The 17188-nt window shown below is 36.6% G+C and overlaps 1 protein-coding gene across 2 annotated transcripts in view; it reads right to left on the reverse strand.

Moving 5' to 3' along the window:
• mlip (muscular LMNA-interacting protein) overlaps positions 1-16815 on the reverse strand; it is a 112116-nt gene extending 95301 nt beyond the window's left edge. For both annotated transcript variants that reach the window (XM_018094431.2, XM_018094430.2), the window contains exon 1: positions 16665-16815. In XM_018094431.2, the coding sequence (XP_017949920.2) occupies positions 16665-16667 (3 nt within the window). In that variant the 5' untranslated portion in view covers positions 16668-16815. The remainder of the gene's footprint in view (positions 1-16664) is intronic.
• Positions 16816-17188: the final 373 nt, after the last annotated feature.

Raw genomic sequence — 17188 nt, forward strand, 5'->3', positions numbered from 1 at the left:
TGTAAAGTCAGCTTCCTTAGTTCATGTTTTTTGCTGAATAAACACAAAGTGCACAGCATTTAGCAGCAGAAAATTAGATTGCTTAATTTCAATCTCTCTCAGTTGCTGTTCCCTAACCAGCTGGTTTGAATAAGAAAATTAATAAATTTGTTTCCATGTCAATTTCATTGCTTTTATCTGTTGCTACTTCATAGAGTAAAAACATGTGTATATGTACCAACATACAGTATATATATGTACACATGCACCAAGTCTGTATGGTAGGGCACATCAAACATTTAAACATCAGGTCAACAATTAAATATTTTTTCCCAGGCATTGACAATATCCTGACTGTCAGAAAAAATTTTGGCTTAAATTTTATAGGTATTATGCACAGCAAAAATGAATATAGGAGTCATTTAAAACTGCAAATAAAGTATATAATATTAAAAATATTAAAATTAAAGCAAAATTAAAGTTTTTTTGCACATAATGCAGCATTTTCCACATAATTCCTGCATAAGTGCGCTCCAAGCTGTGTTGGCCGCAATTGTAACCAGTGTGTCAAAACAGCACAACTTCTCAAATTGGATACAAGCTGTTTCTAGAATTTTGTCAGGGAGGGGCGGATATGAATTCTCTCATTCATTTATGTAAGTTTGCATTCAGTTTACTGGGCAGCAGTCTGGTGAGCCTGTTGGCACAACCCACTTGCGGGAACCCTGGTGCTACCATCCGTTTCAGAGTGGAGGTAGCTTAAGGATTCCCCATAAACAGGTGCAATTGTGCATTATTCATCAGAAGGGGCAGGATGAATTGATAATCATGTGTACGAATAGGAGCACGGATGGATGCAAGTATCTAAATGAACTGCATCAAAGTGCTCTCTCTTGCCTCCACTTTACAGCACCCTCTTTAGGCTAATGCCACATGTAGCATATTCTCAGCAAGCCGGAAACGCTTGCCGAGAATACACCCCGCTACTGCAGGCCCAGGTAGCGGATATCGGCTACATGTATGTGCTCCAAGTGACATTAACCTTACAGGTTTGTTCATAACTAACCACTTTACATTTGCAAACAAACTTTTACGTGCACTTCACAGTTGCTACTAAACCGAAGCACTTGCATCTTTGCAAGGAGCATAGATCTTGGCAGCTTCTTTTCTTGTAGCAGGAAAATCTCCATTTTGTAACTATGCAAGTTAAGCACCATTTACAGTTTTGTAACTTTTCTAAGTTTATTTTGGTGTAATTATATATATATATATATATATATATTTATATTTATATATAAACTGATACCAGGATCTCTTAAAAAACAATATTATATATATATATATATATATAGAATCCAAATATCGGCACTCACCAAAATAGTAGCCACTGTCCGGGTGCTAACCCTATGTTCATGCACCTTCTCCAAGAAAGCACTCACGGACCAATATAAAAATAAAATAATTTATTAAACAAAAAAGTCTACGCGTTTCAATCCATATAGGATCGACGATCCTATATGGATTGAAACGCGTAGACTTTTTTGTTTAATAAATTATTTTATTTTTATATTGGTCCGTGAGTGCTTTCTTGGAGAAGGTATATATATATATATATATATATATATATATATATATATATACTGTATATATAATGAAATATTATTTTATTACATAGTAATTGTAAGAGAACCTTTCAACTACATTGGAGGTTGCAGTTTTGTGCTGACATGTATATTGTCAGATACAAATGTCGTCTTTTTTGTTAATAAACACTTTTGGTACAAGATTACATTTATACTTTGGCATCTACAATATATAAAATGTCACCTGTTATTTGAAATGTGTTTGGCATTTGATAATGCTGTGGTTTAAATACCACTGTTTTGACGGGGAGATAGATATTAGAATTTCACTTCTACCTTAAGCAAAAAAATCTTTGTGGATTGTTCTGTTATGACAAATTGATTTACCAAGCTCAACGTTCTTTTTTGACACTTTGCTAAATCAGCACAATGGAAATAGAATATATCTAAAAAATATTTTTATGCCTTGATATAGAATTACACACTTTAAAAAATATGCAAAAACGTTTATTGTGCTTTCCCCGTCCATTAATCTTTTGACACAATAATATTTCACAAAGTCCAGGAACCTTTTTTTTTTTTTTGGAAATGTCTAAACTTATTTCCCACTTCATACTTTAACAGTGTTGTCAACAAATTGTATATAAAAAGGGATATTTCAGGTAAGGCTGCAACTTTGTCTGTTTTTGGCGCAGTAAAATCACTGAGTTGGATCTACTACATTAATATTCATTTTAGAAACTTTTTTTTTTTGATGCAGAAAGTCACAAATGGTTATAAAGTAAAATGATTAACAGAAATAGACTCATGTCAAAATGAAAAGAGATCTCTGCAAAGTGATTTAAATAAATCTGTGTGTATTCAAGGGTTTTCAAGTCATTGTAGTATAGATACCCATGTATCTGTAAGGTACAGCTTCTGGTGGGCCAGCATTGCCAGAACTGTCATATAACCTACACCAGTGTTCCCCAACCAGTGGCTCAGGAGCAACATGTCGCTCTCCAGCCCCTTGGATGTTGCTCCCAGGGGCCTCAATGTAGGTCATTTTTGATCATCTGGTAAGAAGGCAAGTTTTGGTTGCATAAAAACCACATATAACCACAAACAGAGCCTCCTGTAGGCTGCCAGTCCACATAGGGGCTATTAAGTAACCAATTATAGCTTTAATTGGCACACACAGGAACCTTTTTCATGCTTGTGTTGCTCCCTAACACTTTTTCCATTTAAATGTCGCTCACAGGTATAAAAGGTTTGGGATCCCTGACCTACACCACGGAGACAAAATAACCAGCAACTATTAAAAAAGGGATTGGATACAGGAAAATGTCCAAGTCAATGAATTTGCCTTGGAGTACTGTTAAATCAGTGAATAAGGCATTGAAAGATTATGGCACAGCTGAAAATCTGCCAAGAACACACTGTGCAAGAAGAAGGTTAGTGAAAGAGGCCACCAAGAGACCTATGACAACTCTGAATTAGTTACAGGCCACAGTAGCTCAGATTGAAAGGGAGTATGCATGTAAGCAGTAATTAACCTTTAATCACGTCACCTACACCAGGAAACACGAAGGGTGCTGGGAGTTATAACAATCAACACTTTATTTCTTTCTTCACCAAGTGCACACCAATAGAGCCCTTGTTCTTCAACCACAGGCACACAGATCATAATACAACAGGATACAGTTTACAGTTACCCATGCCAGATTAGTGTAACAGGTTGCAAAATCTTTCCCCCAGGCAAGTTCACTTTCTGGTCCCTCCAGTGTTCCCTTCCACTATCACCACCAGCCTCCAGTGCCTTCATAGGGGTCCAGTCAACACTCCCCCTTTTACAGGGCCTAGCCCAAAACACCAGCCTTGCCAGGTGCTCTGCAGTGGAAGTCCAACACTGTTCACCACTATTTGCCGAATCCCAGAAGGCCTTCCTACATCCTCACTATCCACTTCAACCCTGACTGGTGGGGTACCCGCTGGGAAGCTACTCCCACTCACTCCTTGGTGGGGCTTTTTAGCTGCCCATTCTCACTAACCTGGGCTTCCTCACACCATTACAGTGTGCTATAACACAAGCTAGGCCCTCACTAGCTAGTTTGCCTACCTCTTCCTGTTTTAGTCCCTTCTGCCGATCAGATGACTTCCTGCATGTGCCTGTTTCCCATGACGCATTCTCCTTGCTCTGCCACTCCCCTCCTTTTATACCCTTTTCAACTCCTCCTTCTGGGACTTTCCCAACACTCACTAACTCCCTCTAGCTCCCTCTAGAGGCCCCTATATTGTAATTACAACTAGAACCTTTTTACATGACCCACTAGCTCCACCTTGTGGCCACAGCTAGAAATTACCCTATAATTATACTAACACTCTTTTCCACCCCCTTACATGCATGCAACTGTTACTTTAACACTTCACCACAGGCATCTGTGGATTCTAGCAAAAGCCAGAGGGGCTGCTGTAAGATGCTATAGAGAGTCACTATTTATTGGCCTGGTGGGGGTTTTTTGCACCTCTATGTACTTGGAATGCCAGGGTCTATTTTGACTCCCATCCTGGGCTTTACCAGTTGCAGATTTATGATAAAATGGTGAAAGGAAAGCTACTTTCCTTTAGTTAGATTACTTTCAAAAAACGTATCCACCTTACATATTAACCCCTCTAACCCCTAATATAAGACTAATTAGCACATTTTGCTAACACTGACTAATTTTTTTAGCCCCTAAATTTACATAGCTTATATAACTTAGGCAAAAATGTATGTACAGTAACTTCCATATCAAGCAATGACAGGGCAGATCAGGAAGGAGTGAAGGATTTAATCTTAGGGCGAACTTCACTGGCTCCCAATTATATACAGTATATGACCTGCTTATTACAACATCAACTGTTTATATTGCACACACAAGGGGCATCATCAAAATTTTAGTACTGCGGTCTTGTGTTTATGAGGGGGGAATATAAATAAATTTTACATGGCCCCAATTTTTCTTATAGTGGCCCTGCTTGTAAGAAGGAGGGTTGAAAGTTTGCAGCAAAATATAATGAAATCCTGGAGGGAAACCTGGTGCATTGGGAGAAGATTTGTCAATGACCCCAAGAATAAGCCAAAATTATACAGGACTGGCCTTAAAACAACTACCAAGAATACAGGTCTAGCAAAAAAATGTTAATCAAAATTCCTGAGCAACCTGACAGAGCCTAAGCAGGTTTACAAAGATCAATAGAGAGAAATGGCAGTGCCCAGATGAGCCGGCTAAGGCCTATCGGCACAAATTAAAGGCTGGAGTTGCTGCCAGAAGTGCAGCTACTAAATGCTGACTGGAAAGCGGTATATACTGCAATCAGTTATTTTGTGTTTTTGATTTTCATTGTAATTCATTTATATCACTTTGCAGTGATGTGTTTTACTTTAACATGAGAGTGTCCCTGTTGATCAGTGTAAAAAAAACTAAATTCAAAGTGATTTCATGTTTTATGACAATAAAATATAAAACTATCCAAGGGGGTAAATACTTTTTAAATTCAGTATATTTTATACTTTATTATGATCCTTCTAACATTCAGGTGCAAACATTTAGAATATGTGAATTATGTAAAAACATTCCCCACACCACTTTATGCTGTATTGTGCATAGCTAAATACCTCAGCTACACTTTGCTATAGTTACACCGATTGCGTGCATACCAGCCATGCACTATATTCTCACACACTCAAACAATGAATATCTTATGCCATCCAGCTCGTGTAACAGTCATAACAAGCAACAAAATAGTTTACATGACAAGCATAATTCTCCGCTGCCTTTTCCACCATCTAGAACTCCATGATCCCTTTGATCTAGGTCAGTGCTATCTAACTTCAGTGTTACAGAGGGCCACAATTTTTCTTGGAAGGCCGATAATGGAAGCCAGGGTTGACCACTCCCTCTTTTATACCACACCAACTTCAAATTACACCAATGTTATCACAAGAACTTTTAAGACCATACCCATATTAACATTGCCACCACACCAAAAAAACAAAGGATTGCTCACTGCAGGGATATCACCTATCATAAGTACCCAAGTTACTTATAAGTTACTTATACCATAAGTAACCGATAATGACCCTATCATCACTCTAAGATGAATAGTACGTACTATGCTACATAAATTGACACTATTCCGGCGCTGTTACCAAAGTCAGAGGTGTGAGCCGGTGAACAATATGGGCGCTTATTGCCCACGGGGTGATTAGTGGCCTGTGATAAATCTTCGCTACAACAGGTTTGTTGAATCAAACTCGCCACAGTAATGCAATCTGAATAGTATGGGAGATTTATCTTGAGAATTTTATCATTTAACAATTCTAAATTGTACAGTTTGCTATGGTGAGTGGGCCAAAACAGAGACAGAATGGCATAGACTGAATGTCAATTAGAGTAACATTTGGTGAAAATGTCCATATGTTTAAATGCAAGGTAAGGAGAAATTGAGGGGGGCAACTAATTTGTTGTCCTTTGTAGTTTTTATGGTTAAATGTCTGATATAATGTCTAATATGCCCTGTTTATTTCATTTCGTACATTGCATATAAACTAATAAAATAGTTACACAGTGCAGTGCATACTGAAAATGCATAGATAAAGTACAAAAAGGAAGTAAACCTGTATGATTTTGTAACATATATAGATATGAGTGAATGTTGTATGCAGTTAGTGAGAAAAGTTATGCCTTTGGGCTAATCAGGATAGCTTTATTAATCAGGAATGTTTTTCCTTTTTGATAATTATCTTGTTGATGCACCAGGATTTCATTAGCCAAAGCGCAATAAGAGGTCCCAACAGATTTATCATACGCTTCCTTTGTTAATCACTAAATTCTATGAAACAATCGGTGCATTTGTCACAAACCTCAGAAACAAAGTGATTAGGAGGTAGAAAACAATTACGGTAAGAAGGGAAATGATTAAGGAAGGAGTAGACTTTGGAAAGGAAGTTATGAATAGATAATCAGGTAAGAGGCAAAAACAGATGGTGAAGGCAAGTTAGAGACACAAGTAAGGTTTTAAAATCTCTTGTATATTGTCACCAACACTGCTAGCCTGCCTGTCTAACTGTGGCTTCTAAAGATCTCATGGCTGTCCCCCCAGTCAGCCTTTGGGGTCCTGGACACCAGAGACCTCGAGGTTAGTGACGGCAGTCCACATTGTCAGATGGTACAAGAATTACTTTTGAAGGCAAAGTGACACCAATAGTTCATTGCTAGTACTTAGTTAAAGCTTCTGGTAGGCCTTCCTGCTATTTGTGACTATGGGGCGATTCATTGAAGGCCGAAAAAACGAGTGATATTTATAGCATGCGTTAAAAATATTATCACTTCTTATATTTTGAGAATTAACGATCGATTCACTAAAAGGACACTAGTCTGAATTAAAAAGCAATGTTATTGTCGTTATTTATCTGGTGATGACATATTTTTAAGCGTTTTTTAAACCATGCAATATATTTATCTGTTATTTCATAGCACACAATATTAGCGCACGCTATTACGCACGTAACCGTTACTTTCTGAAAACTACTGTTCTGAAAATTACCATTTCCCTGAAAACTGGAGGATGCATCACTCTAGGGTGAACGCATACTTGAAAAAATCCGAACTCCATCTTGTCACCACAGATAATCACCAGCTGCAATTTTGTATAGTAATGCCTACTCCTGGGAGGCGTTAAGTTTCACAGTAATTATCGCCGCATTTTATACTTTTAACACTTCAAATATGTTTGTGAATTATGAGTTAGTATTATTTCTATTTGATAATTACCTCAATGTGATGGAAATAACTCTTCGCGATAATCAGGATTTTTGCGCATGCGATATGAGTAGTACCGCATGCGAAATGACTTTGATGAATCTGTACTTAATTATCAAACACTTTTTAAGGCATAAGACTATGCATTAAGCGTTAACAACCTTTAGTGAATCAGCCCCTACTGTATGTGACTATATTATTTTACCCTGGTTTTGGTCTGTCCTGCCTATATACTTCCTGTCCTGACAACTGCATGGACATTGGACTTTATAACTTATTAACCTTCTGTGTGCTGTGGACCCTAGTCATCACACATATAGATGGAGAATAATACAAAATGGTGGGATAGAAAGGGTAAAGGAGGAAGGGAAAATAAAGGGTGGAGAAAACTACCAATTAAGGAGAAACCCATAAGAGGATAAGGAGAGAGCATAGAATTATGAGAACCGTAAGGATTGAGATTTCCAAGTTTATTGTTGGGTGGTGACATGGGAAACAGGTAGCTAAATGCAGTGGGTTTGAAATGACATTTTGCAACCAAACAAGAAGGCAAAGATTTAAGAAGAAAAGGTGGATCTCAGAGAGGGGATTGAGAGGACTCCCAAACCACATTACTATACATGTATACTATAGATCCATTATTCAGAATGCTCTGATTTATAAGGCCATTTTTCATAGACTCCATTTTAATAAAATAATTGAGCAAAGATCCCTTATCTAGAAAACTATGAGAAAGGTGAAAAAGTCCAAAGGTTATGACTTGTTTTACTGGTCCTTTTTTTTTCCATCAAGTTCTAGTCATCTCTCCATTATGGTCATGTTTCCAGTCCCTTTGTTAATAACATCACCGCAACCTTCATTTGTGTGTGTTTACACAAATATAAATCAAGAAGCTAATCAAGAACAGGTAACCAAATAAATTGTATAACTTAAAGCACTGTTCATTTCACTTGTTCACCCAATGTGTTATTCTGCAGAATATATCTCAGGTACTAGCCTGCTTCCTCAGTAAAACTCGGCAGTTACAAACAATTCTCATATAATGATTGCTACACAGCCGGTTCCTTGTAACAGGATTCTGACTTTGAATTAATTAGCTTTGTCAACTAGAATGACAAAAACACAGTATTGATTATTTCATGGACAGAAGCTTTTATCTTTCTGTAAACAAGGGTGTACTCATTAATGGATAAGTCAGAGAGTCACTGAAGTATTCTTAAAGAGGCATTTTTTTTGTCTTGAGTTGCTGACCTTAAGATAACTAGGATTTTGTTTTATAAACTTTTATTCGCTGAATCTCCTTCCACAGGAGCACTGGAGACATGTTCATTAAATTAAACAGATTTTTTTTTTTTTTTGTCTTCTAACCTGAAAATGTTCTGGAAAGTAGCAGGGTTATTTAATTATGGTGGTGTTATGAATGCAAATGCACACAGCTATTTATTTGTGCCTTTCTCTATTTGAGATATTGTGTCAGAAGTAGTTAACAGAAAAGAGTCCTTGTATTGTTTGCAAATCTAACAAAAGCCAAACGTTTTAGTATTTTTTTTATTAAAACCCCTATTTGCATTTGTGAAGTATAAGGGCATATTCTAAGTATTCAGAATTATGTTGCATTTAGAGAATTCTCTATTATTTAGAACAGGGACAACCAACAATCATATTTTGTCATCATATTTTGGCTCCCACTAAGCGTGTGTGTTCAGCATGAAATGTGTTGTGTGTGTGCCATTGACTTTAGAAACAATGAATTGTGTTACCTACATTCAAATATTATATGTGCACTATATATATTTCATATACAGTATTTATGGATTTTCAGAAATGTACTTTGCACTTTTGCCATCTCAGTGCATTGTGCCTGAGTCTGAGCTTTCAGAAAGAGCCAGCCCTACACATTAGAATTGCTTTCAGATAACCTTTTGTTTCTTCTACTCCCATGTAACTGGAGGAGTCCCAAGTCGGACTTGCATTTCTTACTATTGAGTGCTATTTTCATATTCACTGGGAGCTGCTATCTTCCTACCTTCCCATTATTCTGCTGATCAGTTTTAAATATATTATGTTCTCAAAATATATATAAAAGATTAAAATATATTCAGTTCATTCAGTTTCTAAAATCCCTTATGCATTGTCAGTAATGACAAGAATTGTAAATAAGTCAGCCTCATTTTCCATTTATATGCTCTTTTTTCCCTAGAACTGGCTTTATTATAAAGTAAAAATACATCCCGGGAGCCATTTGTGTCATATCATGTCTTGGGAAACAAGCAAATGGCTTAAGGCAGCAATGGCAGACAATAGTAGCATGAGAATGAACATTTCATGATCTGTGTGAGCTTTTTGTTTGATCTTAAACAACTCACATATCCCATATCACCTTGTTTATTCTTTGGGGAAAACACCCTGAAAGCATCATGAAATATAGATAATGAACAGTTGTTGGTATGTTATGTACAGTGAGGTGCATGTTATGTACAGTGAGGAGCTTGTTAAAGATGTGTTTCTGAAAGTTTTACAAATTCCCAGAGGGGCCTTAGTAGAGACAACTAAGCAAAATTGTGTTTGTGGTTGTGCCATAAGCTATAATAATAATAATAATAATTGTGTAATGGTACACAATTCTTGAATTTTGGTTTATTGAATTGTATTTGTCATTTTAAAGGAGAAGGAAAGGCTAATAAAGAGTTAATCTCAAGCTGCAGGCATACCTTCAGTTCTCTCAATAGTGCCCTTAAGTCCCCCCACATTTCTCCTGTTCAGATGATCAGAAGCCTCATAGGAAAAAAAGATGCTGAGCTGTGTAAAAAAAAGTTCCCATAATGCCTCATTCATGCACCAAGACCCAGACCAAGTGTACATGCTCAGTTAGTTAGACTATGAGGAAGCTTTCTGCTGATTGGTTCAGATCCATATTCCTAAGGGGGGGTGAGTTCTTAGCATTCTTGAGGGTGGGGGGGAGCAGGAGAGGGGAGAGAGGAGAGAGCTGTGTGTCTCTGGCACAGGAAAACAAAGACAACAAATCTTTTGACAGAGGACTCAGTGCAGTGTTTCTGTGAGTGCTTATGGCTGTATTTACTTAGACCTTTCTGATAAAGCTTACTTAGTTTTTACCTTTCCTTCTCCTTTAACAGAAATGCACCCAAAGTGCTAAATTAAAAATACAGATTTCTGTTTGTTTATGAGTATGCTCACGATATGCTCACATTCATACTTCCTCTATACTCAGTTTTCAGCTTTATAACTATGGATGCCCACTGCCTCTCTATGATGATTCTTCTAGTTACGAGGAATTATAAACTTCAGTCACTAAGGAAACGTTTCTACTAAATTCTGCATACAATCTTTTCCCAGACACCCACTGTGGCCTGATGCGTGTTTCTCATTTCCTCTCTCCTCCTGCACTGTAATTAGCAGGCCCCTTACCCCTTCTCTATTGGTCTGTATTTATAGGTATTGTACATTCCATCTATCTGCATTTTAAAAAATACTAAACTATTAATATCGTACATGTCTAGAAACTAGCAATGTAATAAATGTTTGAAATGATTTGGTTTAAAAGTTCCAAAATATATTAGCATTTTCATCCTTGCTTGAGCTATTTTTCTGCTAGAAGGATTTGCAACACACGAAGAAACATCGGAGACAGAAAGGAGTTTAAAGTAAAAAGATGAATGCCATTGTCAACTGATAGAACATAAGTTTTCAATGACAGCTTATTTTAGCACAGCGATTTAACATGCCCTTTATGTATCCTCTGCTTTCCTGTTTTTTCTTCCCAGCAAAGAAACACTTAAAAATGGCATTGAACTGCATAATTAAAGCTTTGCTAAAATGGTTATCAGTGCTGTCAGTGTTAAAATATGTCATTTCAAATAACGTTTACTTGCATGTTATTTCTCTTTACATAATCATATTTTTTCAGAGCAATATATGTCATAACTAATGGAACAGCAAACCCTGTTAGCAATACCTACCAGTGTAATTTCAATAAAAAAATGGAGTGGAATGTGCAAATTTCCGTACCTTCAAAGCTTTTGATGCAGTATACAAAAATATGCCCTGTCCTCTAACTTGTCATATTTATAACTGTATAACTTAAAACTGTATGGCATGCTGGTCTTTGTTGTACCGACACCACCCATACAAAGAAGCAGATGGAGTATGTAACCTTGAACATACCAATATAACACTAATTTAGCCACCCCTGGCATACACCAGTAGAGTTTCACAGGACTTTTGAATTCAGCTGAGAATTATTACTTTAGCTAGAATACTAATGAAAACTGAAGAGTTATTTTTAATATAAATGTGTGCAGTTTCATATTGGAACGGAAAAGTACTGTATTAGCAAATTTGCTTTTATAATGGCACAATGGGAAAAATTTACTAAAATCACTGCAACATCACATGGTTAAGTTCTAAGACCCACATAAAAGCACTTAGCATGATGAGAGGATCAAGGGCTTTGGTTAACAACTCAAATGAAAAGGTGTAGGGTGTCAGACAAGGATTTCTGCTTCCAGAAGCTACAGTAAATGCAGGGGAGGCACGTGGTTTAACTACTAAAGATAAGCCTAATTTCATGTAGTTACTCTTTGTATTTTATTTAATTATAATTTAAATCCAAGTCAAAATTCTGGTAGAACTTGATTGTACCCCAGCCAGAGATTCCATTACAAAAAGGCAAAAGCAACAGTTATGAAACTACAAACACAGTGACAAAACCACTGTAAATTGAATGCTATATATGCAACAATGTATAATTACAGAGCCCCTGTATAGGGTGTCGTGAGTTAGAATGACGTTTGCAAGATGCACTTTACTTTTGTCTGTTTTTGTTTACAATTGCTATTTCCACTTTTCAGGAATACAAAGTGACACGTGTACCAATGCCAGTAAGAACTTATTACATATGTCTGTAATTTAAAATAGAACTAAAGTTTAACTAAGAAGTAGGCTAGAAATGCTGCTCATTGCCCAAGAGCCCAAGACAACCAAAGCCTTTAGCAGGGAGGATCTGTGCCTCCAAAGATGCCCCAGTAGCTCCCCATCTTCTTTTCTGCTCATTCACTGCACATGCTCTGTGCTGCTGTCAGTTAATGAGCTTAGGGGCCAACTTACATTATTCTGTATATACAGAATATAAATGTTACAATATAAGGCTGATTAATAAATAATGCAGATTATTAGTACAGAATTCGGTTTATTTTGCAACTGTAGCATTAGCATATATCACATGTGAACCTAATTTTTGCTTGATGATTTGTTACTACCCCTAAGCTTAGCTTCTCAACAGCTGCTCAGAGCACACTGAGCATGTGCAGTGTCACTGACACTTCTAACAAAATCCAAGATGGGGGCTCCTCTGACAACTATGAGGGCATTGGATCCTTACAATTATAGAGATGCTGGACCTGTAGGCTGATGCAATGAGTTCAGTATATAAAATACAGAATTTTAACCTATATTTGTTTTTACCCTTAAGTTTTTTTTATTTAAATTAAAAACACTTCTAACCTATGTGTTTTTGCAGGTTAATTGCATAAAGTACCATGAGTATTTTGCTTAGCTCTAATGAAAGCTCTAGACAGTAGTCATTTTCTCTCAGCTTTCTGCAAATTAATTGCTGGTTGAATAGCAACTATACATTTTCATAAAAGAAATGTAACAACTTAACCTGTTTCGTTATTTTAAAATCATACAAATATTTAATAAAACATTGACAATAATTGTATTTATATTTAAAAATGTATGTTGTACATAAGGGTGCATTTTGCTATTTAGTCTAGTGCTTTGTTTTCCAAATCATGTTTCATATTAAAAAAAAATGCAAACTGTAATGATTTAGAAATGACTTCCAAATCATTTTTCAATACATGTTGCATGGATAATAAATCATAGATCCTTTTAGCACAGTTATTTTCTCTATACACAATACACAGAATAATACTCATTCCTCCAGTTCTGAGTTTTTTTAAATGGGTATCAGTTTGCGGTCTGGTAATCTGACCCTGGAGGATTTGTAGCTAATTACAGACATAGCTAAGTAAATGTAGTTACATCGCCACTTCAGTTCCGAGTGACACAGCATGATTTCTAAGAGAGATGGACAGAGAAAAAATGGGCTGAAATTGCACATGACTGAAATCAATACAATGATTCCACTGATCAATAAGTAATGCACAAGAACAAATGCAGCTGAGAGCTATATAATCCACTGAGCGTGAAACAAAATGAGCTGGTGTAGGAATAGGCAAAAGGAGAATATGCAACATCTTTCTAATACCTACTAACATGGTAGTAAGGGAAAAATATATATATATAATTTTTTTTTTTAAATAAGCTCATTCAGCTGGGCTTATGTAGAAAAGGTACATAAACACTAAACTTTCAGAAAGGTTGAAAGGTAAAGTCATGTTACTTGCAAGAACCATTTCCCATCTGCTCTTAGACTCACAGTGTAATGCAACCCCCCTTCCCTCACCTTGTTTTTCAATTGTGGGATTTTGGGACCTCTGCTTTGCAGAGATTCTCTTCAAGTCCGGGAATCCATAACATCACAATGAAGGTGAGAAAAGCGGTTGCATTACACTGGGAGCCTACAGGGGGCAGGAAACTGGTCCCTGCAGCACAGACTATCATGGTTTCATTTAAGTCTTTGGAATCAGGTATTGTATGTCTTTGTTAAGTGTATATTTATTTTAGATTGTTCAGATAGTGTTTAGTTACATTTTCTGCATAATAACCTGACTGAATTAGGTATATTTTCACTTTAATTAAAAAATCAAACCAATTGAAACAACTTAAGGTCCCCATACACGGCCGATTATAGCTGCCGATATCGGACCCTTGGACTGATTCGGCAGCTTATCGGCCCGTGTAGGGGCAGAACCGAGGGGCCTGGCCGACTGATATCTGGCCTGAAATTGGCCGTGTAGAATTCGATTGTTTGGTCCCAAGGCCAAATGATCGAATTCTCCTACATCCCTCTCCGATATCGCCCACCTGTGGGTGGGGATATCGGGTGAAGATCAGCTCGCTTGGCGACATCGCCAAGCGAGCGGATCTGCCCGTGTATGGCCAGCTTAAGGTCCCCCCAAAGGCCTCCCTCCCACTTCTCATACAAAATCACAGTACACAATACTGCCGTATACGTTTAGAAAATATGGATTAAAACATCTGGGTTGTCAGCCACCATCTTGGGCCACTTGAGGGCAATTTTTAAAATCTCCCTGGCAGAACATGCGCAGAGGAGGCCAGTCTGGTCCCGGCTTCAACTGCACTAGCTCCTTTAAGGTAATAAATATTTTATATATGCATTGATATGAAGCAACAAACACTGATGATACCAAGTATCCAAATTTAGGGGTAATTTAAAAACTTTTGTAGTGTCCAGACCTTTGATGTGTACCATGGAAATTATTCAATATCAAATGAAAATATAAATGAACCTTTTTTATAAACAGAAAAGCAAAGTAACTGATACAGTTAAAACATTCCCAAGATGTATATTAAGTAGAAGATTGCCTCCAGCGACTGATACTGATGTGTGACTTGACAAAACTTGGTCCGATGCCAATGTTATGACCTTGCTCAAGTCACTTTATATCACTGTGTCCAGACATTATAAGTCAGGTTTTAAGGTCTAAGGTCCAAACATAAATACTCACTGATGTTGCAACATTCAGTCATAAATTTAGTTATATTTCATAAGAAGCGAGAAAAAGAATTAGCAAAAAAAGTAAAACAGATAAATATCATATTTTCTGTAGAAGAAACTGAAATTCCGGTCCCGTCTCCCTAAGGAATGCCTGGGAAATGAGGCTGCTGGGCACTTCCACAGGGAAAAGCAATGATTTGGGCCTAGAATTTTAAGTAGCAGTCCTCCCAAACAAGCTGAAATCATGTTGGTGTTTATCAGTTTATGTCTTACATTTGTGGTAAACATTTTACTTAAAAGGGCGGTTTACCTTTTTTTTTTTTTTAATTCAGGTAGTTTTTATTGAGTATACATTGAACATTACAGTAGTTGAGATATACAACTGTCAAACATGGAATGCATAGCCTGTTAACATTATCAATAAAAGTTTTCTACCCAGTAAGTAGCTGTAATACACATTCTGGATATAATTTCTTATATATGGGTTAAACCCTGTAACTGTATATATTTTATTGGTCATTAACTATAGTAGGGAGGGGGTGTTTATTCAGCCATTGGTCCCAGATTTTATGGAATTTGTTTGGGCTACCTCTTTTGAGGTATATTAATTGTTCCAACTTACATGTCTCTGCCATTAATTTTTCCCAGTTGTAGATGTCTGGGGGGACTGTACTTTTCCAGTATTGTGTTATAAGTTTACCTTTAAATGAAGTTTTAGCATGATCTAGCAAGCGTATTCTAAGACTATACACAATTGGTTTTCGTTTATTATTTTTTTGTGGTTTTTTAATTAATTAGCTTTTGTTTAGCAACTCTCCAGAGAGGAATTTCAGCAGTGAACTGGTTGCTAGGGTCCAGTTTACCCTAGCAACTAGGACGTGGTTTAAATGCGGGACTGGAATATCAAAAGGAGAGGGCCTCAATAATAATAAGTAACAATAACAATAAAATTGTAGCTTTACAAAGCAATAGGTTTTTGGCTTCAGAGGTCTGTGACCCTCATTTAAAGGAGGAAAGAGGTAGAAGAAGAAGACAAATAATTAAAAAAGGGGAAAAAAAGTATCTAAGAATAGGACCTTCTATAAAATACCAAAAGTTAACTTAAAGATAAACAATCCCTTACATATTGAAAGTTTATTTACATTCCCAGTGATCTTTAAAAATACCAGTATACCTTTATAGAATAACAGTGTCAAATATATAAAGCCTGTAATGTCATCTTATCAAGTATGAAGGCAAGAAAACTTCCTGTCATTTTAAAAATGCTTTATTTGGGTTTCCACTTTGCCTTATAACTGATGTCAATTTAATCCCATTTTATTTACATTTTTTCTTTACTTTATAAAAGCAGTAAAATGCCAAACACAAGTCTAATCCATCAATTCCATCATAGGAGTATATTGACAGCAATGCCAGTAAGTAAGTAGCATCTAATATACATAGTTTAATCGCATGACTCTCGCATACAATCTACAATATGCCAGTACAAATATGCAGGTTTAGTCACACTGCTCAAACTCACTTCGTTTGTAAGTGTAGAAAGCCAAGGTCACTGACACAAAACAGAAACTTATTTTATGAAGCAAAACAGCTGTTCAGTGTGACTCTATACTTGTATCTAAATAATAATGTCATGTAAAATGATGTCTATCTTACCATAATCTTCTTTCTTTAAGTCTTGTTTAAGGGGATTTCTGTTTTATGTCTTTCTAAATCCATATACCAGAGACAGATCCTTGGTAAAATAATACCATCTTCTGACTAGCTGGGAATCACAGTTCTTTCTAGCTCCAGCAATACACTCCCAGTCTGCCCTACAGATAACTTCTTGTTAACTCAACTTTCCATTTATAGGTCTACTAAACTCACAAATAGTCTTCCCTGGAGAAAGCAAGCAGCTGGCTTCAGATAACAATTCCTGTGGCTCAAAGCTGGCTAGTAATGCTGTATTTCCATTTGCAGAGAAGGAATACGTTATTGAATACTGTGTATACAATAACCTAAGCTAGCCTCCCATACTGTCTTTATTTCCAGTGATAAAAATTATATTTCTAAATAGGATGCATTTTTATTTTGACATCTTATACAGTCTATAACAGAAATGTATTTTAACCCTATAGCTACAATCCAAACGTATACATAGTAATTCTCAGCCAGAAGATCTTTGCATGTCTCAGATT

Source organism: Xenopus tropicalis, chromosome 5 (genome assembly GCF_000004195.4).
Source record: "Xenopus tropicalis strain Nigerian chromosome 5, UCB_Xtro_10.0, whole genome shotgun sequence".
In the NCBI taxonomy this organism is placed as follows: domain Eukaryota; kingdom Metazoa; phylum Chordata; class Amphibia; order Anura; family Pipidae; genus Xenopus; species Xenopus tropicalis.